The 23,779-nt window shown below is 36.0% G+C and overlaps 1 protein-coding gene and 1 long non-coding RNA gene across 2 annotated transcripts; both read right to left on the bottom strand.

Moving 5' to 3' along the window:
• Positions 1 to 2,796: 2,796 nt before the first annotated feature.
• On the bottom strand, positions 2,797 to 9,026 carry LOC111192059 (uncharacterized). Its single transcript, XR_002649795.2, has 3 exons — positions 8,886 to 9,026; positions 4,648 to 6,236; positions 2,797 to 3,796 (listed from the first exon to the last, which is right to left on the bottom strand). It is a non-coding gene; the product is annotated as an uncharacterized LOC111192059 (long non-coding RNA).
• Positions 9,027 to 10,823: 1,797 nt separating this feature from the next.
• Positions 10,824 to 23,487, bottom strand: prr15la (proline rich 15 like a). Its single transcript, XM_022668494.2, has 2 exons — positions 23,211 to 23,487; positions 10,824 to 13,055 (listed from the first exon to the last, which is right to left on the bottom strand). The coding sequence occupies exon 2, from the start codon at positions 13,045 to 13,047 to the stop codon at positions 12,721 to 12,723; it is 327 nt and encodes a 108-aa protein (XP_022524215.1). The 5' UTR covers positions 13,048 to 13,055; positions 23,211 to 23,487; the 3' UTR covers positions 10,824 to 12,720.
• Between the last annotated feature and the right edge of the window lie 292 nt (positions 23,488 to 23,779).

Below are 23,779 nucleotides of genomic sequence, written 5' to 3'. Positions count from 1 at the left end.
CGAATCGCTAGAGGGCGCCCGCGAGGGAGTCCTTAATGAATGGGAGTTAATGGAGCTAATCGGCTAAAACGTAAATAAAAAAATAGTAACCAACCACATAACCATAACATTCCTCTAAGTTAGTGAAGTACAATGATGTATTTTGCTAAATAAGCAAAGAAAACATACATGTGTAATTAAATTTTAATACAACAAACGGGTTTTAGGCAGTAGATTCTCTAGCATTAATGCTAACGCCACTGATGCTGGAGTGTAAAAGTTAAAAAATATATATTTTTGCGGTGTTGAAACTATGTTGTGCCGTTTTTAGGATATAAGTACACATTTCAGGGCAAAAATGATCAGTCATTTGAAACTATGATTTTCCTCAATTGTTTCAGATGAACCCACTTACTCAATTCCGCCCTCTGGTGGCCTGAGAAACAGATTCTAGTCTGTGAATAAATGACATGTAATATAGAGCTAAATCTCTAAAGTAAGTTATCATGCCCCGTGGGCTATTACAAAAACGCTGGTTTCTATCAGTTAGAGATACGCTAAACATATATTGTAAATATTATATATAATTTATATATAAATATGGCAAGTGTAAGTTATAGGTCCGTTATTGGCGACGTTTAGATGAGTCAATTAAATAAACATACATGTTTGCGGTGCTGAAACGTTTCATGTTGTTCTATGTTGAGAAAATAAGTAAACTTGTCAGGTAAAAATGATGAATAATTTAAAATCTATGATTTTCCTCCATATGAATATAATAATATAATAATAATAATAATAATAATAATAATAATAATAATAATAATAATAATAATGGTATTATATATGGTTCCATACGAACCCATTCATTTTTATACTCACTCGACGGCGCCCTCTGGTGGCTCGAAAAACTCTGAACAGATTCTAGTCTGAGAATAAAATACAAAGTCAAAGTCAAAGTCAAAGTCAAAGTGTTTTTTATTGTCATTTCAGCTATATACAGAGTACACAGTGAAACGAAACAACGTTCCTACAGGGACCATGGTGCACATAAACACAGTGTAGACAGAACAATAGTGCAACAGTACAAAAGTGCAGACAGACAATACAACACCATACAGACAAAGAATAATAAATAACAAGACAGTGTGCAAATTATGCAGTGTGCAAAAAGTGTGCAAAAAAGACCAATAAGGTAGTAATTACCTCTATTACACAGTGTGCAATAGAGTCCAGTGAGGTAGTAGGGTTTTTAGTGCTTTCCATTTTCTGGGGTAAGTGGGGTAAGAGTGTGTGTGCATGTACAGAAAAACCATCAGTTCAGTCTCTGCAGTTGAGGAGTCTGATGGCTTGGGGGTAGAAGCTGTTGCAGAATCTGGTCGTGCTGGACCGGATGCTGCGGTACCTTCTTCCCGAAGGCAGGAGGGAGAACAGTTCGTGTGAGGGATGAGTGGGGTCATTCACAATGCTGGTTGCTTTGCGGATGCTGCGGGTGGTGTAAATGTCCGTGATGGAGGGGAGAGAGACGCCGATGATCCTCTCAGCTGTCCTCACAATACGCTGGAGGGTCTTGCAGTCAGAGACGGTGCAGGTCCCAAACCAGGCAGTGATGCAGCTGCTCAGGATGCTCTCAATGGTCCCTCTATAGAAGAGTGTGAGGATGGGTGGAGGGAGACGGGCCTTTGTCAGCTTCCGGAGGAAGTAGAGACGCTGCTGGGCTTTCTTGGCTGTAGAGCTGGTGTTCAGGGTCCAGGTGAGGTTATCTGCTAAGGGGACACCAAGGAACTTGGTGCTCTTAACAATCTCCACAGAGGACCCGTCGATGTTGAGTGGAGAGTGGGTGTGTTGTGCTCTCCTGAAGTCAACAACCATGTGATATAGATAGAGCTAAAACTCTAAAGTAAGTTATCATGCCCCGTAGGCTATTAAATAAACGTTGGGTTCTGTCTGTTAGAGATATGCTAAACATATATTGTATATATACTGTGGCAAGTGTAAGGTATAGGTCAGTTATTGGCGACAATAAATTATTAATTTAAATCAATATACATGTCTGCGGTGCTAAAACTTTTCATATTGTTATATGTTGAGTAAATAAGTAAAAATTCAGGAATAAGGACAAAAATCTTTTCTAACGTATGATTTTCCTCCATATTTCCTCCAAACAGATTCTAGTCTATGTATAGAATACACAAAATGTGATAGAGATACATCCCTGAAATAATAGTTGTCATGCCCACCAGAGGGCGTTTATATGTGTGTGTATATATATATATATATATATATATATATATATACACACACATATAAACGCCCTCTGGTGGTCTCAGAAACTCGGAACATAGTCTAAAGTGGGAATTCTCCTCTATATAGAGTCTCTGATTGCTCTTTGCTTGTGTACAACTAGACACGCCCACAAATGCCATCACTCCACTTCTGCTTTTAGTGCCGCCTACAGAGTGAAGGATTAAAAAACAATAATATCATATAATTTTTAGATTTTATATATAGTATTATAGAGTATTATTTTATAGTATTATAGAGTATTATTTTTTTCTCCTACTTCCACTCTTACTTCACTACATATTTTCCACGAGTTTTAGTCCGTTTACTCAAGTTACTTAGGCCTCTATAGTACTTCAAACATATCTACTTCAGATTGAGTGATGTCAGCTAAAATGAGCCACTTTTTTGCTAACTCTTAAATATGGTCAAGATTTACACTGACAGAGCTGCCCTCTTGTGATCAGACTGAAGGAATTACAGGAAGATTAACTGAAAAACTCTTAAAGACAATGCATAAATATATGAAACAAATTATCAGAAAAACAGTGTTATTTTATTAAATATTATATTAAACTTTTTTTTACAACAGCGTCAGTGTCTAAGATTAGATTAGATTATTTCCAAACATACTAAACAGAACAGAAAATAAGGAAAATGCTGAATAAAACAAAAAAGTGACATAAAAAATGACAAAACGCTATTCTGATCGTAAGGCACAAGAGAATTTTACAAGTGTTCTTTAAAATAAAATGTAAAAAAAAAAATGTAAAAAAAAACAACATACTGTATACATACTGTCAATGTACACACAAGAAAATTTGAGTTTTTTTTTTTATAGCAGACCGTTTATTCATCATGCATGACACCAAACATGATCTCAATGATCTCCTCAAACTGGATTATTATTTACACATTCCAAAAGTTTACCCCATAGGAGTTCCCAGTTTCAAATGTGAAAAATAAAAGGTACGTTTGGATACTGTTGTTTTTCCACAGTGCTTGAGAAGCTGATATCAGCGTAGTTGAAACATCTATTAGATACAGTGACGATCAGCACTGTTTGGTGGGTCTCTGGTGTGAGATTAATCCATTAAACTCACAAAAACATGGGATTTAGCAAGGAGAGTCTGTGGTTGAGCTTTTCTACTCCATTCTGTGAGTAAGCGTGTCCATGTTCCACGCCTGAGCACTTTGGTTTCTCTTATACGATGCTACATGTTTTCAGGACCTGGATCTTCGGATGCATCTCCACACACTGAACACAGAGCCTCCTGCTCTGCTTCTTCTGTGCTCGTGACATGAACCTGCTGTAGGATATCCTTAATACTCCTACACCAACAGTAAAACAGAGTAAGAGGGGGAACCTAAAGAGGATGGCTCAGATTTAAATCTCCACCTTAGAAGCCTGATAGACGAGTCCAGTCCCACAGATGAAGGGTGGCATCTGGGCAGGGGACATTGGATGTGGCTTGGAATGCTGGAAAAGCATGTAGACAGGTTTTCACAGAATGGGGGGGGGGCAGGGATTCCTCTGAAAAACATCAAAAGAATAGCCGTAGCATAATCACAACATATTTTTTTTATCAGGTTATATAAGGTCATATAATTTTTGTTACAATAACTATACACTGACTTGAGTACCAGAAATGTAGGTCTGATCTACAGTGTCTACTGTGATAATATATAATATACAGCTCTGGGGGAAAAAAAGAAGAGACCAGTTAAAAAGGCTGAGTTTCTTTGATTTTACCAAATTAAAAACCTCTGGAATATAATCAAGAGGAAGATGCATGATCACAAGCCATCAAACCAAACTGAACTGCTTTAATTTTGCACCAGGAGTAAAGGCATAAAGTTATCCAAAACAGTGTGTAAGACTGGTGGAGGAGAACATGCCAGGATGCATGAAAACTGTTATAAATAAAATCCAGGGTTATTCCACCAAATATTGATTTCTAAACTCTTAATACTTTTTGCACTTTTTTTCTGCATTATTTGAGGTCTGAAAGCTGTGCATTTTTTTTTTATATTTCAGCCATTTCTCATTTTCTGCAAATAAATGCTCTAAATGACAATATTTTTATTTGGAATTTGGGAGAAATGTTGTCTGTAGTTTATAGACTAAAACAACAATGTTCATTTTACTCAAACACATACCTATAAATAGCAAAATCAGATAAACAAATTTAGAAAACTGAGTTTTATATGTATATATTTAATATTTCCCCCAATACCACATTCAATGCCAAAAAGTCATTGCAGTGCTGTTTAGCTTCCGTGGGACATGGTAAATATCATGAGACACAATACTAATCCCATGACATTTGGCATATCAGTGTAAATTATTATTAGAATAATGTGTCTATAAAGAATCACTCTTACCTTTGCAGTTTACTAGGAGACATTTACAATTAATTACCAAATGGCTCTCCTTTTATCAACTTGGCTCAAGTGCAAAATAATCCAAAGACATGGCTGTCTATTACAAAGAGCATCAACAGTACCAGTCAAAAGTAGCAGATTTCTGAACCTTTTTTTACGTTTTGTGACTCTGTCATGTTCACAGAAAGTTGACAGATCAAAATACAATAGACTAGATTACCCAAGCCAATGAACACTAAAGAAGTTTAGAAGGATTACTGCATTTCAAGTGACAAAAGTATAAGATCTTTATATTTTATGCATCTGTGACTACGTTTACACTGGTCACTGTATGAAACGAATCTGGATAAGAATCTGGATTGTATCCTGATGAGATCATTTTAGCCAGATGCATTTGAGCAATAACCACTGGTTGTACGTACAGTTGTTCTTTCAGTTGTACTGAGAAGGGTCTGGTTGAGTTTAGACCAGCTGAAGGGAAGTGGATTGTTTGAGTGATTGGATTTGTACCTGTTTTAAACGGGTCTTGGGTACGTTTACACTTACATGTTAATGCGGCTTGCCGATATCCAGATTTAATCCTGATATTCAAGATGGGTGAATTGACCAGATGTAAACCGGGTTTAAGGGCCTGAAAAAATGTGTCTACACCCAGGCCAGATTCTAGGCTCGGTAAGGAAACAAGCTCATTATCACTTATTGGATTCAAATACTTAAATGGTGAGAAAAATCACTTTTGGCAGCAACTGCTCTCATATGAGAAGATATTTATCCATGCAGCATTATTAGGCATTATGTATTGCTAGACTGATTGAAAGGAAAGTGGAAGCATCATGCTTCACAATGTCCAAGACATACACTAAATCAGTTCTGGCCTAAGTTAGACCTTTAATCTACGTAGCAGTGCTGACTTTAACATCACAGCTCTCTAGTTTCTCTGTTGTTTTGGCCCGAGCTATTTTATTTTTTGTTTTTTGTCGTCTGGTTAATCCAGCTTCTCGCAGTCTTCTCTGAATAGTTGATATTGAAACAACTGAAGTTCTTTTGGCATTCAGCTGTGTTTGTATTTTAGGGGCGCTTAACTGGCCGTCTTGTAGGCATGTGACCTGAATAAACTTATTTTCTGATTCTGAGGTGACCTTTGGCCTCCCTGATCTTTCTCGGTCCTCATGAGTACCAGTTTCTTCAACTCGTTTGATGGTGTTTGCTACTGTACTAACAGACACTTGCAGTGCTTTTGCTATTTGTCTTAATGTTTGGCCTTGATTTCTTAAAGTGATAACAGACTCTCTTTTTTCTCTGCTTAGCTGAGTGCCTTTTGCCATTTTTGTATTACACAAAAAACATTAATAAATATGGGCTTCAGAGGGAAATTCCCCTCTTTTTGTTGTCAATTCCCATAAAATCTACAATACATACTTTTTGTAAATGTATGTGTGTTTGTAAACACAAACAATACAACTAATAAAACTAGATACTCTTAAAATCTGGTACTAAGGCATTTGACTGGTACTGTATCTACTACAATAAAGAGGTCAAATGATGCTGCGATGCTGTCCCAGCAGTTTAAAGGGTTTTCCACAAAGACCCTAAAGAAAAAAAAACACAAATGGAGAAAGCCATTAGGAAAGTCCTTAAGTTCTGACAATTAAAGCCATAACTAATAAGCTGATTTTGATATTAAAAACATTTCTATTATTCAAAAATGATAAAGAAATGACAAACCAAACTTGTACATGCCTTCCCTTCTATTAGTACTTCTATTATTACTTTCCTACTATTAGTACTGTCACAGTAAAAAAAAAAAAAAGAATGATATACTGGCCCAAAATGATCACAACAAATAATATTAGTGTCATTTTTAGACCAATTTATACAACTGAAATAATAATAATAAAAAAAATACAACTGCACTTTTAAAGATAAATTATTTAATATTTGCAAATCGAAATATTAGTCCAGCCGAAAATAGAAAAAAAGTTTTATTTCAGATCAAGTGAAAAGACTGAATACTTTATACCAAACAAATACATTTTGATGATGTTTTTGAGGTCATGACAAATGATTTTATAATATTTTGATAATGTAACTATTATGACAGGCCTCTATATTTTTCAGTTTCATCTAAAGCAATGTCCCCTAGTCCTGGAGTCCAACTGCCCCTGCTCTGGTCAATAAGAACTTGTGCTGAATTTGATTTCTCTCAGAAGTCAGATATATTAGAGCTGGGAATGACACCCCACCCAAGCTTTCTGTGCTCCAGCTAAACATTACCATTTCCCATTGGAGTACCAATTACCTAACATGCTTTAGTGTTTTCTCCATGATTTTTAACAAAAGGTCATTTGAGGGAACAAGTAATTCGTTACAACCTATAGTTGGTCTGTAGCCATGGAAGAAAATTTATTTTAAATTTTAAAATGAATGCAAACAATTTACAATTGAACGCAGTTTTAAAATTGACTGTTAATGTAATATCTGCTTAAATATTTACTTAACACTGCATGTCTGGATTGCTCTCATAATGAATATGAAAAAAAGCCGCTTAACAAAGAAAGTCAGAACGCCACATGGATAAAGCTTCAGAAAATAGGTTTTTGACTTCAATGCTAATAAAAAAAAATCATGATTTTTTTTTAAATGCTGGTCTGCATTTTTGGAAAGGGGACAATAATAATGGTGTAGTGTGATTTAAATCTGGCAGACGTAATCCTTTTTTACTGTATTATAATGTCTCAGGGTAGTTTTAATGAGTAGTAAACTAGAATCATGTAATGCACTGAGTTTAAGTGAGAGTTAAATTGAGAAAAATAAATGCTAGTGTAGTGAAAGAGAGAGAGAGAGAGAGAGAAATAAAGTGATTGAGAGAGAATAAAGAATGCTAACTCTTTAGAGCATATGTCTTCAAAGAAATTACCAAGCCAGTGTGTCAGTACAGTTTCCTACACAAACAAAAGCCACCTTAGAAAGAGAAGAACTGTATATAAATCCACAACGGCACTAGAAAATCAATTTCTGCTTCGAATGCTTAAGCTGGACCACTGGGTTCTGTCCGAACTGTAAAGAAAAGACTTCAGGAGTTGAAGAAATGACCGAGTGGTGGTACTGATGGTAAGAAAGTTGATGCAAACATTGCAAAACAAAGAAAGCAGGTTTAGCTAACTAGCTAACTGGACTATCTAACTGGACATTACAGTACTTCCAGTGCACTACTAGAAAAATGTGTGTTTTAAAGTGGATGTGTTCATTAAAAGAAGGTTCTTTAAAGTGCTGATGGGTTTCTTACACATGGATCTTCAAAAAAAAAAATCAATGGCATCTCTCAAGTAACTATTTGTCGCACCTTAATTTTCAAGTGAATCAGTGAGTCTCGGGGCGAGGACCAGCAGACTGCGAGACAGCCCCATCCATCAGGCTGTGAGGATGCTGAACTCTCTTCTTGCTCCACCCCCCATCCCAATCCTGCCCCCAGCACACACTCACTCAGCATCCTGACCCCCCACCCCCCCACCAATACAGTACTGAAACTCTGTACTACAATACACACAGTACTGGAAACTATACTGCACTATTGTCTTCTGTCTTACGGAAGACAATGTCTATTGTGTTCTGTTGTTTTGTACATATAGTGTCTCCCACTCTTTTATATTATATATCTTATTTCTTGTTATTTCTATTTATATATCTTATTTCACCCCCACCACTACTGCACTTTGTTTTCTGTCTCATGTATGTCTATTGTGTCCCTGCTGTATTGTACATATAGTGTCTCCCATTCTCTCTTTTATTATATCTATTATCTGTACCTGCTGTAAAATTTGGGAAGGAGAGTAACATAATTTCAATTCTCTGTATGTCCTGTACATATGCAGTATTGACAATAAAACTACTTGACTTGACTTGAATCTGATTAAAACAAACCTCCCCACTGCTACAACAGATAAGAACTATAAAGTGCAGGACAATAGCTAACCTATTTCAGGAGGAGCAGGGTTAGGAACCATGAAAACCTGAGATTTAGAGTCTGAGTCTGATAGTTTTTTTATCTGCTGACCCTTTTCCCCTTCCCAACTCAGTTAAACTATGAGACCAGCAGCTAGGTAACTAACTACTGCAGACAAATGTACTTTTATTTTAGTAAACAAACCAAAACAAGAGGAGGGTGGGCTCATTTCTCTGTAGATATGACCCTAAAAACACCGTGTAACGTTCTAATAAAGTGCACATTCTGTACTTACACAGAGAGACAGTACACACAGCTGAAGCTCCGGGTGTGTGTTGTTTTTCACGCTGTAAATATGGATACAAACACTGAACAAAAGCGAGCGTGAGGACTGAAACTGCCACGACTTCTACAGCTGCTTCTGGATCATTTGTGCTGGTCTGAACTCCAGTTGTGCTTTTACTGCCGCCTACAGAGCGGAGGATTAGAGTGTATTAAAAGAGTTTCTCACAGTATATACACTAGTGCATTAAAGAAAATAGAATATCATTAAAAAGTACTTTATTTCAGTAATTCAGTTAAATAACACACAGAGCGACCTATTCATTTCTTTTATTTTTGGTGATTATGGCTTGCAGCCAATGAAAACCAGTCTCTAATGAATCAGTGTCTCAGAAAATCAGAATATTATATAAGACCAACTGGTACTTTTGGCAGTGTGGGCAGTGGGCCAAGTCCTGCTGGAAAATGAAATCTGCATCTCCATAAAAGTTGTCAGCAGAGGGAAGCATGAAGTGCTGTAATATTTTCTGGAAAAACACTGCACTGACTTTAGACTTCATAAAACACAGTGGATCAACACCTGCAGATGACATGTCTCTCCAAACCATCACTGATCATCAGTAAATTTTACATTTCATTTGTAAATCAAGGGAGCAGAGTCTGGAGGAAGAGTGGAGAAACACACAGTCCAAACTGCTCGAGGTCTAGTGTGAAGTTTCCATAATCAGTGATGGTTTGGAGAGACATGTCATCTGCTGGTGTTGATCCACTGTGTTATATCTCATTGTAGTTTTTAGGCTTTTTAAACTAAAATAATGTAATTTGCAGAGTTACTGAGTTTAACTGATGTTTTGTTTTATGGAGAAAGTATCGGTAAGGGTTGGCTTAGATAGATTTTCCACACTTAACAGTTTATAAATTTCGTCACGTATTTAATTTTATTTGAGCTAAAACAAATTAACATGTTAAAGTGTTCAGATAAGCTGCAACATTAATGCAAAATTAGCAGCATTAATTTTGACAGTTTTAATTTATTAAATATGTATTAACACCTTCCATACATGAAAACTCCAATTAAAAATATATTTAAAATAAACCCATACAATGACATAAAAAAATGTGTTTGAGATTATTTTAGGAAGGCTATTCATTTTAAATTATATTAAAGCTCTCACTCACTCAACAAGCCAGATCTTTTTCTAGATATACTTAATTTAAAACAATAAAAGGAAAAATAATCATCAGAAAAAACTGAAATATGTTTATCTCTATATTTTTCTGCAAGGTGTAATTCAATAACCAATGAAATTATAGAGCATTCAATTTTATACAGCCTGATATACATACTATAATACATGTATATACATATGAATACTAATATTTTGCCATTGACTTCTATTGAATGTAAGGAAAGGTTTGTCCTTCTCCTGTAAAATTAATATTTTGAAGACATACGGATTTTATAATGATGGTGATGGAGAAAACCTATTATTATACTATTATTATTATAAAAGAAGAATTGTACAAAAACAAATATACAATACAAATGTTAAAATTCTATTCATATTCATCATTAACACTCTATACATGTATGTATATAAATATGTAGACTATATGTGTATTTTTTGTGTATGTGTATATAGGATCTTTATTTACTAATTATTTTTATTTGCAGGTTAAAGGATACAAGACCAAAGTACAAACTAAGGTATAAACATGAACTGAACCATTAACAATCATAAACAAATCTTTCACAAATTTAATAGCCAATTGTGTTAGTATTCACAGCAGAAAAATGAGCAAAATTAGTAAAAATGAAATAGTAAAATATGAATATAGTGAAAAACCAAGTTAAGGCACTGAGGCACCGTCCTCTGGTGAGACTGATGGAACTACAAGACATTTAACTGAAAACCCAACATCTTGAAAATGCACAAAAACAAGGAACACATAAAAATCTGAAAAAAGTATTTGTTTTATTAAATATTATATTAAAACCTTTTTTCTTTACACAATATCTTAAAACAAATCATGCTCAAATCATTGCAATGACTAAGATAAACAGATTACTTTAAAACATAATTTTCAAAGAGCGTACTAACCAGATGTGAACAGTTCTGCTTTCTACTTTTAAAGGACAGTAAAATAACAAAGCAAAAAAAACAGATTAAAACAGAAAAATATATATATATATATATTCAGCAAGGTGACATTATTGTACAGTGACTTGAGTAACTAAATGTCACTCTGATCGTAAGGCACTGAGGTTCTCATATCTGAACTTTAGCAAACGTGCTGTTACAAAATGTTCAACAATAAAAACAAAACAGAATAAACATAATATTGTCAATGTAGACGTAAGAAATTTACAGAATAATTTTATAGCAGACTGTTTGTTTGTATTTGTAGGCATGTGTGTGCATATTAAATATTGCAAATATTGCAAGTGAAATCAACCATCTGTGATTTTTAAATAAAAATGTCTGAATCAAGGCTAATTTACATGTTCCACAGACAAATGCATTCTTTCATAGTTACCGTTGCCAGATTGGGAAATTTAATTTACAGTAAGCTGTAAAACTGTTTATTAGTCAAACTAATAAGATTACTAGCAGTTTTGCCTATATATTACAGCAATAACAGCTTTGAAACATTGAAACTCTGAACTGCTTTACAAAGTACTTCTGAGCTCGTCTTTCTGTGCCACAGTGTGGGGCATAATTCTGCATAACACAGATCTGATAACATTACCCTACTCAGTCCACATGCTTCTTTCAGTTCATCTGTCTTTTAGACTACATTTACAATACCAGGCTGAATTTAAAACTTTTAAAAATTTGATATTTTTTGTTATTATCTAAATGTGACAGATCTAGTCTTTTCAAATCTGATTTAAATCCCCTTCATATGTGGTCCTAGATCAAATGCATATCCACATGTGTGGCCATGAGTCATGAATGTGAATGATCAGATCGAAATTTACCAGAAGTGTATGCACGCTGTCTATGCAAGACAGTAAAAAAGTAAAAGATTTTTAGTAGAAATGCTCCGAAATGAAAATTTTGGCCAAAACATTTTTGCATAGATTGTTTGGTGTAAATTATTATGTCCTTTGGGTGCCAAATATTCATTACATGACTAATATTGGGTAAATATAATCCCCCTTACTGAGTATCAAAGCAACATATGATGACATTACATATGATATTGCACGCCCTGCAATGTGGCTATTGCAAATGCACACATTGCGATGACTGAGACAATGCTGAGACAATATATTGTGCAGCCCTACATTCAACTATCTAGATCTCATCACAGCACATCAAGTCAATCATAAGATATTTATTATATTATATCATATCATATTTATTTTATATAGATTTAGATATGAGCAGCTAAAAGTTCGCCAAGCATAGCAACAGCATTTGTGGTCAGTTACGTACAACGACATAACGGAACGTAAATAACCTCCTCGTACAAGAGTGAATGTAGCCAACTGAGCTTTTTGAAGCACACCTACGTGGGATTCTTTAGTGCATCTGTCCAAATATTGTGGAAGCCAAAACTCCAAGACTTGTTTGTTGGTGGAATTATGTTTTCTACTTAAATCAATTTAACAGAGAGACACTGAACTGTATTCATAAAATTGCTAAACTCAGGACACACATCATACTAAAGGATGGCCATTTTTTCTGACAAAGATGGTTGGTTAAATTCAAGTGCAAAAGTGTTTTTTTTTTGTTAGCATTCGTTTGTATGTGCATTTGTGCATATATAGGCCTATGTAAAACTGTTTGAGGTGCACCATTGTGCTGCTGAAGCAGACTGAACCCATGACCCCACAGCCTTCAGTTCCCTGTGCTCTCCTTGCTGTTGCAAGTGTCAGGGTTGGGGAAGAGCTCCGGGTTCTCTGCTAACGTTGCTCGGATCCTCTTCTTCTCTTTGAAACGGCCTGAGTGAGAGACTTTAACGTGACGTCCTTTCGTGGCGTTTTTGTCCACAATGCGTTCGAGGCGGGCGTTGAACTGGCTGTCGTCTGATGGCACGGCAGCTCCAGGCGTGGCCTCGGCATTGGTGAATTCTGCAGGGATCTCATACAACACCTTGGACTCGGATTTCTTCTTGCGGAGGAAGGTCAGTTTCCACCAAGCAGGGGCTGGCTCTGCCGTCGCCATCTTCCTCCCTGTGAGGAGGAAGAAAAGAGTTGAGTGGTGATGGTTGATTAGCATGCATTAACATTTAATTTATGTCACAATATATTTAACTACCTAGATAGTTGTTATCAGTGGTGTGCAGTAAGGCCCTTCTAACCCTATAGAGAAGGGGTGACAATAGGTGTTATAATGTAGTAATTAGTTGACAAAGGGACAAAGGGAGATAGTCTTGGGGGTTTTCTCAGTACTCAGTTTACCAGGTAACTGATAACAGAGCTGAGTCAGCAACAGGGAGGTTATGGGTTCAAATTGCAGGACTGACTTTAGCAAGGCATCTAACACCCCACAGACCTGGACTGTCTTCTTCTTTACAATTGTATTTCTAATCTTTCCCATTTTCTACCATAACCATTTACCCATGCCACTTATTAGGACTCCCCCTATCACTAATAATGCCCCAATACACAAGGAAGGTAAAAACTAACAACTGCTTCCTCTGATACATGTGAAGTCAGCCACCGCTTCTTTCCGAGCTGCTGCTGATGCCGAGTAGTCAAAGCACAGTGACTCGGTTCCGGTACATCAGCTCACAGAAGCCCTCTGCTGCGGACATCACCCTAGGAGTGATGTGGGGAGAGAGTGCCATCTACCCACCTGGAGGGAGCACGGGCAATTAGGCTCCCTCTGGGTGCTAGAAGCTTGATGGCAAAGTTGCATGAGCGGGGGTTTAAACCTTCGACCTCCCGTTCATAGTGCCAGCGCTTTAGACCGCTGGAATACTCGGCACCCGACTGTGCTCTTCTTTAGGTGAGGCTGAGTTGTTCGTAGATGGGGCATAATTCAGGCATCCCACCTCTCCTGCAAGTTACAGGATTCTCCTGAATATCAGTAGTGGCTCCTTGGAGGGACATTTGGGACAATGTAACAGGCTCACTTTACAATTTTTTTTTTAAAGACAGACATAGCAATATTGTGAGAGATGAGAGCATTCTGATTGGTCTCTGAGAGAAGACCTGTCAATGTCCTCTACATGTGAAATTTCCATCCTGACTGGGCTCGTCTTTGCTCAGTAAACAAGTTTTTGCAGGAGCATATCCAAATTATAAATTTCCCTTGTAAGTCCCCTCCAAAGGGTGGACTAACTTAATATAAAATGATCTGAAGAGTATTTCTATTGGACAAACCCTGGTTTTGGTCCAAGATCTCCAGATTTACTTACAAAATCCTTTTGGTTTTATCATTTTAGCTGGATAGTTTTAGATAAATCAATTAACCAGATACATTAAGCCCTAATTGATGAGATTATGGATATTTCTAATGATATGTGTTCATAAAAAACTTCTTTAACAATTAAAACAAAGCAGTCAGTAACCTTAAAGAGGTGCAGCATATGTAGATTATTCTAAGATGTAACATTGGTGCCATGTTGCTGCAGCTAAAAAGAACAACACTATTCCCTTGTGTCAGTATACAGCCATTAGAACCTCTAGTCCCCTGGTACCACGTTAATTTTCCTTCAGTGCTTCTACTGGGAATTCAACAAGCAACCTTGTACAGTCTGGCTGAACACACTCAACAGTACAGCCAGCAAACCTGAGTTCAAAGGCAAGACCAATGGCCACTGCCTGCGCATGGACGCTAGCAATAAGGAAACTCCTGTAAAGTGTAAGCTGAGATCCCTAAGGGTGTGGGCAGAAGCTAGGCTAATGTTAAGATCTGGGTCTATGTTGTGACAGTGCTGCTGAATTTTTCATTGCAACTCAATAGGCGCCATATGGCAGAGCTATGCTAAGGTGGAATCTGTGGAGCTCCGATTACGAGCCTCAAATTTCATAGCTACATACTGATGCCAGCCTACGAGGTTGCTAAAGGGATGCTATCTAATGCTAATCTGCCTGACGTAAGAAGGTATTAGTAACCTATAGTCAACACACTTGGCTTATATTGCTGAAGCGTGGCTTGCATTCAATTTTAGTGGTAGGTTTATTTTTTAGGACATTTATTTGTTGTATTTATTTCACTTCTGTGAAACTGACCCTTGCTAAAACCCAAACGTCAGTCATAAGTAAGTTAGTAAGTGTGAGTGTTTGTACTTTGACCGGGGAAAAGAAGTTATAAACTAAAAAAGGAACATCACATCAATCCCAAGCAGGATTAATCAGTTCCAAACTGAGTGTTGGCACTAAACTCTGACTCATGCTGCCCTTTGCAGTAGATCTTTCTGCCTGAATAGGTCCAATAAAGCAAGCAAAGGACGGACTAAGGTGGTTAGTCATGTTACCAGCAGAAAGAGGCTGGGCTGTTGCTGTGGAGCCATAATACATGCATAGAAAAAAAGCAAACACACCTTCATCCTCTCTTTCTTCCTCTCTTTCTCTCTCTCTCGCTCTCTCTCTCTCTCTCTCTCTCTCTCTCTCTCTCTCTCTCTCTCTCGCTTACACACATAAAAACCTCCAGCATTGTGCTTGTGTCTATTCAAAGGAAAGGATGGGCTATTGTTGGTTGCTCAGCAACAAAGTGGTAATTTTCATACTGTATGCTAATATCTAAGGCCTCTGTGTTAGCTTTGACTTTTGGCCTCTTTCATGTTTATATGGGAGCAGACAGAAACCTGGGCCAGCCCTCTTTCAGCTTTCAGGCCAAGAGGAAGTCCCATTTGTTCTCATTTTAAGACAATTTGTCATTGTGTGTGTTTTGTAACAGAAAGTGTACTGAGATTGTGTGTGTAAGGAAATGCTTTGGAATGCTGGAAATATAGTATTAATAAATAGTGTCTTATTTAAGGAATCCAGAGTTGTGGAGTCCATAGTAAATTTGTTTGTGAAAATCAGACAGAATTAGTCTTGGAATCTTGATCACCAACATAACATATATCAACAATTCCCCAGTTGTTTTTAATGTTGAAAGCTTGTCCAATGAATGTCCAAAGAAATGATAGACTAACTGAATCCCTAAACTGGGAAATTATTCCTCAACTGGGATTAGAGAATCAGTTAATCAACCAATATCTCTTAAGACTGTATTATTTGTTTACCACACAACCTAGTATTGCAAAGGCTTATTAAAGACAATACGGTATACAACAATATAGATGGCTGTGGGTTCACTTTTTGGCAAACATCAGGTCATTGTTGCCCTTTCTACATATGTGTTATAACTGATCATTAATGATTTTTAAGGCATTTACAACCTAATTAATAACCATTAATACACTAATTGTAAATCATTTATAAACCCTTTATAAAGGTAGTCTTATTTTAAAGTGGTACCGACAATACTAACTAACTTGTTTTTTCCATAATTTATATAAAATTACTATGGCTAACATATTGTTGATTGAACACATTTCAAGTGATATTAAATGATTTTGTACAACTTTTGTTGTCAGTGTCAAACCAGTCATCGTTGGCATTGTTGAAGTTAAAATATTTCCAGCTTTAATGTATATTAATGGATACCAAACAAGTAATTTTGTACATTTCTATTGGCTTATATGTTTAAAGAATTTTCATACAGTGTAAAAGCTTTGTCATGTATAATTAAAAAGGTAAGAGGGCATTGAGACGTCCAGAGGACTAAGGTGCTATTAAGCTGCTTGCCATCAGCAGCCGGAGTCTGAGTGCACTGGCTACCCAGTAATGCTACATCAGTGGCAGTTTAAAAAGATGCATTAGCATTAGAGGCATTAGCAAAGATCGGATGAGTTCATATGAACAGAAATTGGGTAATTGGCCTTACAAATTTGGGAGAAAATGGCATAAAATAGGAAATAATTTATATTAATTTAAATGAAAAACAGTGAAACATTTTAGGGCCTGACCTACAATTCATTTTTGGTAAATATACAAGGCCCTCAGAGCACAAATACTTACAGCATGACATTCGTTCTGGCAATGTAACTGATTCATTTGAATATTAAAGGTATTATTTGCCCCCTCACAGTGATTTCATAGGTTCAGAGTCTGAATGAAAACTAGTCAGGCATAGCGTGAGTATGAGCTCTGCACTTTATGACCAGCCTCTTAAGCTCACAGAACAAAACACTGAAAACAAGTCAACAGTTCAAGCTCAGCAAACACGCTGAGATGCTTCTGGAAGTGAAGAGGAGATGGTTCGACTTTTGTTGTAGGAGAAGGTAAGAATCAGAATGTCACTAAGTTGATATTGTGACGGTGGAGCAGCCGGGAGGCAGACGTATAAGCGGGTAAGACCAACGAATTTATTAAATAACAGGTAAACAAACAAACAAATAAGAAGAAAACGAGGAAAATATAAATACATAAACAAACAGGGACAATAACAAAGAGCTAAACTAGACAGATAATAACTAAACAGGACTAGAGATATATACAAGGAGAAATACGAGAAAAACTAGGAAGAGAAATAAACAAGAAACAAACAGAGCATAAAAAAGAAAACCGTGGATATAACAAGAGCTAACGTGGATAGACAGACAACGGAGGAAGGTGCAAAGACCGACAGCAAACATAGATTAAAGGGTACTATATATACTAACAGGTAACAATGAACACCTGGGGAGAAAGGTAATGAGGGGCGGAGCTACAAATTACAGACACGTAAGGAAAAACACACTGGAAAACATAGAAACACATGGAAACAGAGTGAGGGCGTGACAGATATACAGTATACGAAATTAAATTCAATTGATTTTAGAGGTATTGATGCAACCAAAGCTGTTAAATTATCACAAAATTCAATATTCATAGAACAGTCTATGGCTGTATGTGACATATCTCACTAAATTAGAGTACATTACACTGACATGCAAACTGATATGGAACAGTGACAAGTATTGAGTCCCATGATTTTGCCATATCCAATGGTAGTTAAAGAGTGCTGCATTGAATGTGGTTACTACGAGAATTGCTTGTCTGTTTGCAGGGGCAGTTTTAGAGATCATTACCACCCACTGCACTCTCCACTGTGGGCAGTCAATCAATCAATCAATTAATCAGTCAACCAACCTTTATTATAACCCTAGCATTTACAAATACAGGGATAGACATTATAAAGAAAATGTTAACTACATTTAATCATTTTAAAATAATAGTAAATAAAATAATAATAATAAAACTTGGTTTAATTAAGAAATAAAAATCATCAAAAGATGATAAGATTTATACAAAAAAGTTAAAATTAAGCTAAAACTAACTTTTGCTTAGTATAATAAATATACAAATAAATAAATGAATACAAATAAATTAATTAATAAATAATAATAAAAAAGTAATGCCTTCTATGATGTATTCCCAGTACTTCCCAGTGTTAAATGCCCAAACAACTTCATGAACAGAATGTCCCATCCATCTGTTATCCACTATTAGGCCTCTATTCAACTCAATAATTCAATAAGCATGCTGGCCAGTGTTCCAGCTCACTCACAAGATAAAACCTAAAAACTTATAGAGGTGTGGAGAGCTTTCCCAAGCCATCCTATAAGTTCTGGCATGCTCCATTCACTCCAAAAAGCATTCACTGTACGTATGTTTGCTGAGCTTGAGCTGTTGACCAGTTTCCAGTGTTTCACTCTGTGGGCTGAAGAGAGGCTACTCCTATAGTAAAGTGCTTGGCCCACACTCACGCTATGCCTGACTGGTTTTCATTCAGACCCTGAGGCTAGAATACACAGAAAAAGTGTGCTGGGGTCAAATAGTGCCTTTAATATTTGAATTAATGCTGTTATACTGACTGATCTGTGCTCTGATAGACCACTGAGAGAACATAGACCTTAATTTCCCAACTGAATAAAAAAAAGGAGCTCAGAAGTAAAAAAAAAAAAGAAAAAGGTAGGATGAAAGATTTCTGCTACCGTTAAAAGCAGCATTGTATGGTCTGGTAGGACGTGTTTACAATTCACTCTTACATCTTATCTACATTATACTGTAGGTAGCTAATTTTGATTACGCACCTGAGAACCTGGCCTCAGATCAGTGCAATATGCTGTACCGGCGTCTGCTGAGCGTGCCAGTGACCTACAGGGAAATTCTATTGGAATCGGTCTGATAAGTGTGACAGATTATGATAAGAGACAATTGCCTCTGTGCCCCAGTTTCGATGGCATTATTATTATACCTTCTAATCACATCCTCCAATCTAACTAATCATGCAAATCCAATAAAAACAGGTACGATCAGGACAGAGCAACTTTACAGCACTTGAAACTAAGGATAACGTATGACTAAAACGTGTAAAAAAAAAAAAAAATACAGTACAGTCTCTCAGATTAGATTGTGACTCTTTCATTTCCAAAATTTCTATTGGTGGGATATAGTCACATGATTTACTATACAGGTTTAGTGCTAATAGCCATGCTGTTGAGTGCGTGCTATTTTTACTTAGTGCAAATACACGATTTTGCTTGTTGTTCTTCAAAAGCTTTAATCTTCTCATTAATGTTTTCTGTCTGGTTAACTTTGACCACAATATAGAGATATTGACTCCATTCCAACTTTGATTTGTGCATCAAATTGATGAGATATGGGGTATTAAACAACCTTTGTATAAGTGCTGTAGTTTTAATACAGTAAGTGTTTGAACCAAACTATTGTAGTCAAGCCCCTCATATAAAAAAATCAACCCCAAATTTAGCAGAATTGTAGATATAACAGCGAGGTTTCATGGTTTATGCTTTATTTTCAGATTTACAGTTTTTGTTAAATCAAATTTAAAACATAATTTCGCTCATAGGAATAAATGGTGGACTGTTAGAATGCTCTTCAGCTGAGAAAACACTTCGACCCTTTCTATCCATCACTCTTTAGCACTCTTTAGTTTGTGCATGAAGGGGCTTTTGAACCAACCATGTTTAGGGCAAAAGTTTTGGTGTGCCACATTTTAGCCAAACGTTTTTGAACACAGCTGGATTCGATACATATTTTTGCTTTTCACTATTGAGACAAATGTTTTTGGTCTCCAACATTTAGCCAAAAGTTTCTGTACACAGCTATATTAGATAAACACATTCACATTCCATCATATACTGTAGCAACTCCTTAGCAAACAGTGCCACTTAGCACACCAATGCCACAGCATAACAGCTAAGCGTCAATTATACTCCACAGCTATACAGCTACTGGATGAAGACATATTCCTTATTATATAGTATTAATTGGCCCTAATTAAGGGTTTCCTGTGAAAAAGCTGTAAAAAGAGGAGTTAAAACATTCAGTCATGTGGGATTTGATGTGTCCGAGAAAACTCCTCCTTAAACAAATCTGAATCAGTGGCACTTTAAAGTGGAGCCTTTGAGAAAGGCGTTGTTTTACAGGTACAATAAACCCACAGCCTTTCCTCTGTTCTCCTCTGCACCTCTTATCTCCAGCGAGATATATCCACTGTAAATATTTACTGAAAGTGGGGCAGACAAAGAGATCGCTCGGTTTGAAGTGAAAAGCGCGTAGAGAGTGTTGAGAACAGATTGAGTGGAAGGCAGTTTCATTGACTTGCATAATGCCATTGAGAAGATTTACCTCTGATTTGAATAGGAGAAGTTTTTTCTGGATGCAGGTGAAACTGAGGCCTGTGTTTAAAAGGTTTTTTTTTTTTGTGAAGTATCGTGAATTAAAGAACATTACAGGTTGAATTAGTTCAAGGTTAAGATTAAATATGTTTGAAGGCCTCCTCCTTTTAAAAGCTGATCATAGTCATTGTTAAATTTTAAATGGAAAGTACAGAAAGTAATTAATCTGCTTCATTTTTGTTAAAAGGTTTCAGTCATGCATGTTATTTTATACAGTCTCACAATAGTAAATCAACTTTAGACAAGCATATAAACAAGTCTTTTGAACTAACTGAAAAAGCCCTGAAAATTAGTTTTGAATTATATCAAATCATTGGTGTATTTGTTTTTAATTGTATGGACTCTCATTGAATACCTATGGAATATTCTAGCAATTGTTAGTGATAGTAATACACAAGAAGGAATAAAACCCATTAACTTTTAATGGAATTCAATGTAAAACATTTTATACTACACAGTTTTGGATCATTTTCATTGGCCAATTCATCCTTAATTCCTAAAACAATATACAGTACCAGTTTGGACACACCCTCTCATTTAATGTTTTTATTTTGTCACCCAGACTATGAAGGAACACATAAGGAATGATGTAGTTAACTTAAAATACTTTGTTTAAGTGGCTTTTATCTCTATATCCTGTGCAACAGATGTAACTCTTGGTCTTGGTCCATTTCTGGCACAGTCCTGATGAGAGCCAGTTTCATCAAAACATTTTTGATGGTCTTCGCCCCTGTCCTTGAGGATACTTTCAAAGTTTTTAAAATGTTTCAGATTGACCTTATTTAAAGACTTAATACGTTTTTTTTCCTTTACATTCGTTTTCTTTACTTAGTAATTGACATAATATGGATTAGAACATACTTAATATTAGACTATTCTCTGTATACCAACTCCACCTGATGCTCAACACAACTGATGCTCTCAAACACATTAAAAGGGTAAGAAATTAAAATAATTAACTCATGATGAGTTCAGCACAGCTGTTAACTGAAAGCCTAAATTCCAGGTGACTCTACCTCGTAAAGCTGACTGAGAAAATCCAGTCAAGATGCCCAAAGCTGTCATCTGAACAAGAGGTGCTACTTTGAAGGATAAAATATAAAATATTCTGCTTTGTTTAGCACTTTTGTGTTTACTAAATAAAAAATCCCTATGGTTTTCTTTATAGTTTGATGACTTTATTATTAATCTACAATGCTTTTAACTTTAAAACTTTAACTATATATTTTTACTGTATATATTAGAATTTGAACAAAAAAAAAACTATGTAAGTACATATTTATGTATTGCAAGTTCTTTGTTGTGAATTGGGAAAAAAACTAAAATCAATTAAATCAGTTACATTATAACGAGTGATGTAATTATATGTCTATTCCAGCTTAATCTGCATGGTTTAAGAAGAAGCAGACTTGCTTGGTCATCAGGTCGGGCCTAGTAGGCCGTGAACAAAGATTCTTACCAACAGAGGTGCTGTGAGGTTAGTTAAGTTAAAGACTTACTTTGGACCATTAATGTGTGAGCAATTGCTCTTCTTGGACAAAGGGCAAGAGAACACCAGGTGTTGTTGCTTTATAACAGCTTTGTAACAGCCTTATAACATAATATAAAACATCTGATCTGCCCGGTTTACAATATATATGTATACATTCAAATAGGCCTGTCACGATAACAACATTATCAATTTATCACTATATCAATATATGGACATTATTTTTAATTTAGTCTTACTTTACTACTACCAAGACCATCTGTTAAATTTGATTAAAAAAGTGGTTTGGTTTTGATTATGTTTCATTTATAAAGCATATTTAACCATTTTATTTTCCAATTACAGTGTTTTCAAAATTTTCTTAATTATCAAATGTTCATTGCTCATTAAAATGGTTTAACTGTATTATGATGTTATTATACTTAATTACTATACATTCACTCTAAAAAACAGAGGTACGATATGATATGAGTACTTTTTTGTACTCAGAGGTACACTTTTCATACTTTTACCCTCAAAGGTACAATATTGGTCTTTACAGGGTCATATTTGTTCCCTCTGAAGTACAAAGTCTTTCCTAACAGCAATAAGTACAGATTTGTACAATTTAACCAGCCAAAAGGTACATAAACAATATATATTTTAATTTTACAGTTTTTTATTCAAAAGCCAGACAATTATGGATGACCAATTCTCGACACTTATTCAGTTGATGATAATGTTTATAATCTTTATAATCTTTACTGGCACAAAAAAACATGGGTACAAAAAAGGACTTTCACTGAAAGGTACTTTTGGTACCTCAAAATAAGGTACAGCCCCAGCGACAAGCTTTGTACTCTTTTAAGTACAAATCTGTACTTATTTTTCTTAGTGTGTAAATAACTTAAAATCCTCTTAAAACTAACAGGAATATTGATTATCAATTTTTTTTATTGGACAATTTATCATTTAAACAAAAAAGCTATCAACATTGACATACATATAAATCTAATAAATGCCTTTATATATTATAGTATATATAGTAGTACTTATTATACTATTGCACTATATATAAAAACTTATTTTTTTCTTATTTAAACTACTATAAAACTCATTTTTTATAAATGGATCATAGTTGGTGGATGGTGGATGCTTTCAGTAAGGTCCTCTCACCTGTGTGAAAACGTGAAAGTGCGTCACGGAGGCTGTGTTTGCTGTCGTCCCTCCAGAGGTTACTGGCCTTTAGTTCAGTCCACTCAGTGCTGCTTACTGTCGGGTCCTGGGAGTCCGGTCATGGCCCTGTGTCGATGGTTTGAGACCACTTTTTTCCACCTTTGCATTTGCTGGTTGGTGTTCTCCCCCCTCTGTCTGTCTATCTCTCTCTCTCTTTCTGTCTCTCTCTTTGGTTTCGTGTATACTCTTCGCTCTGACAACCAGGTGCAGCTTAACAGGTGCATGCTCCGCCTACTGTATCACACACACACACACACACCTTCACACACAAACGTACTCCTGGGCCCACACACACACACACACACACTGAAAAAGGCCCCACCTCCTACTCGTGCTTGAGTAAACAGGGCCATGGAGACTGCAAATGAAGCCACAAATACAGAGGTAAACTTCACTAGATCTCACCTGTATTTACAATTACACTTATTATTTACTAGTAAAGCCTCAAACTAGCCCTAGTGGCCAAGTAGCATAAATCAAAAACCCATCCAAATATAAATTGGTCTATG

This window comes from Astyanax mexicanus, chromosome 19, assembly GCF_023375975.1.
Source record: "Astyanax mexicanus isolate ESR-SI-001 chromosome 19, AstMex3_surface, whole genome shotgun sequence".
NCBI classification, from domain to species: domain Eukaryota; kingdom Metazoa; phylum Chordata; class Actinopteri; order Characiformes; family Acestrorhamphidae; genus Astyanax; species Astyanax mexicanus.
Note: the sequence above shows the minus strand (reverse complement) of the source record. Positions and strands in the feature narration are given on the sequence as shown.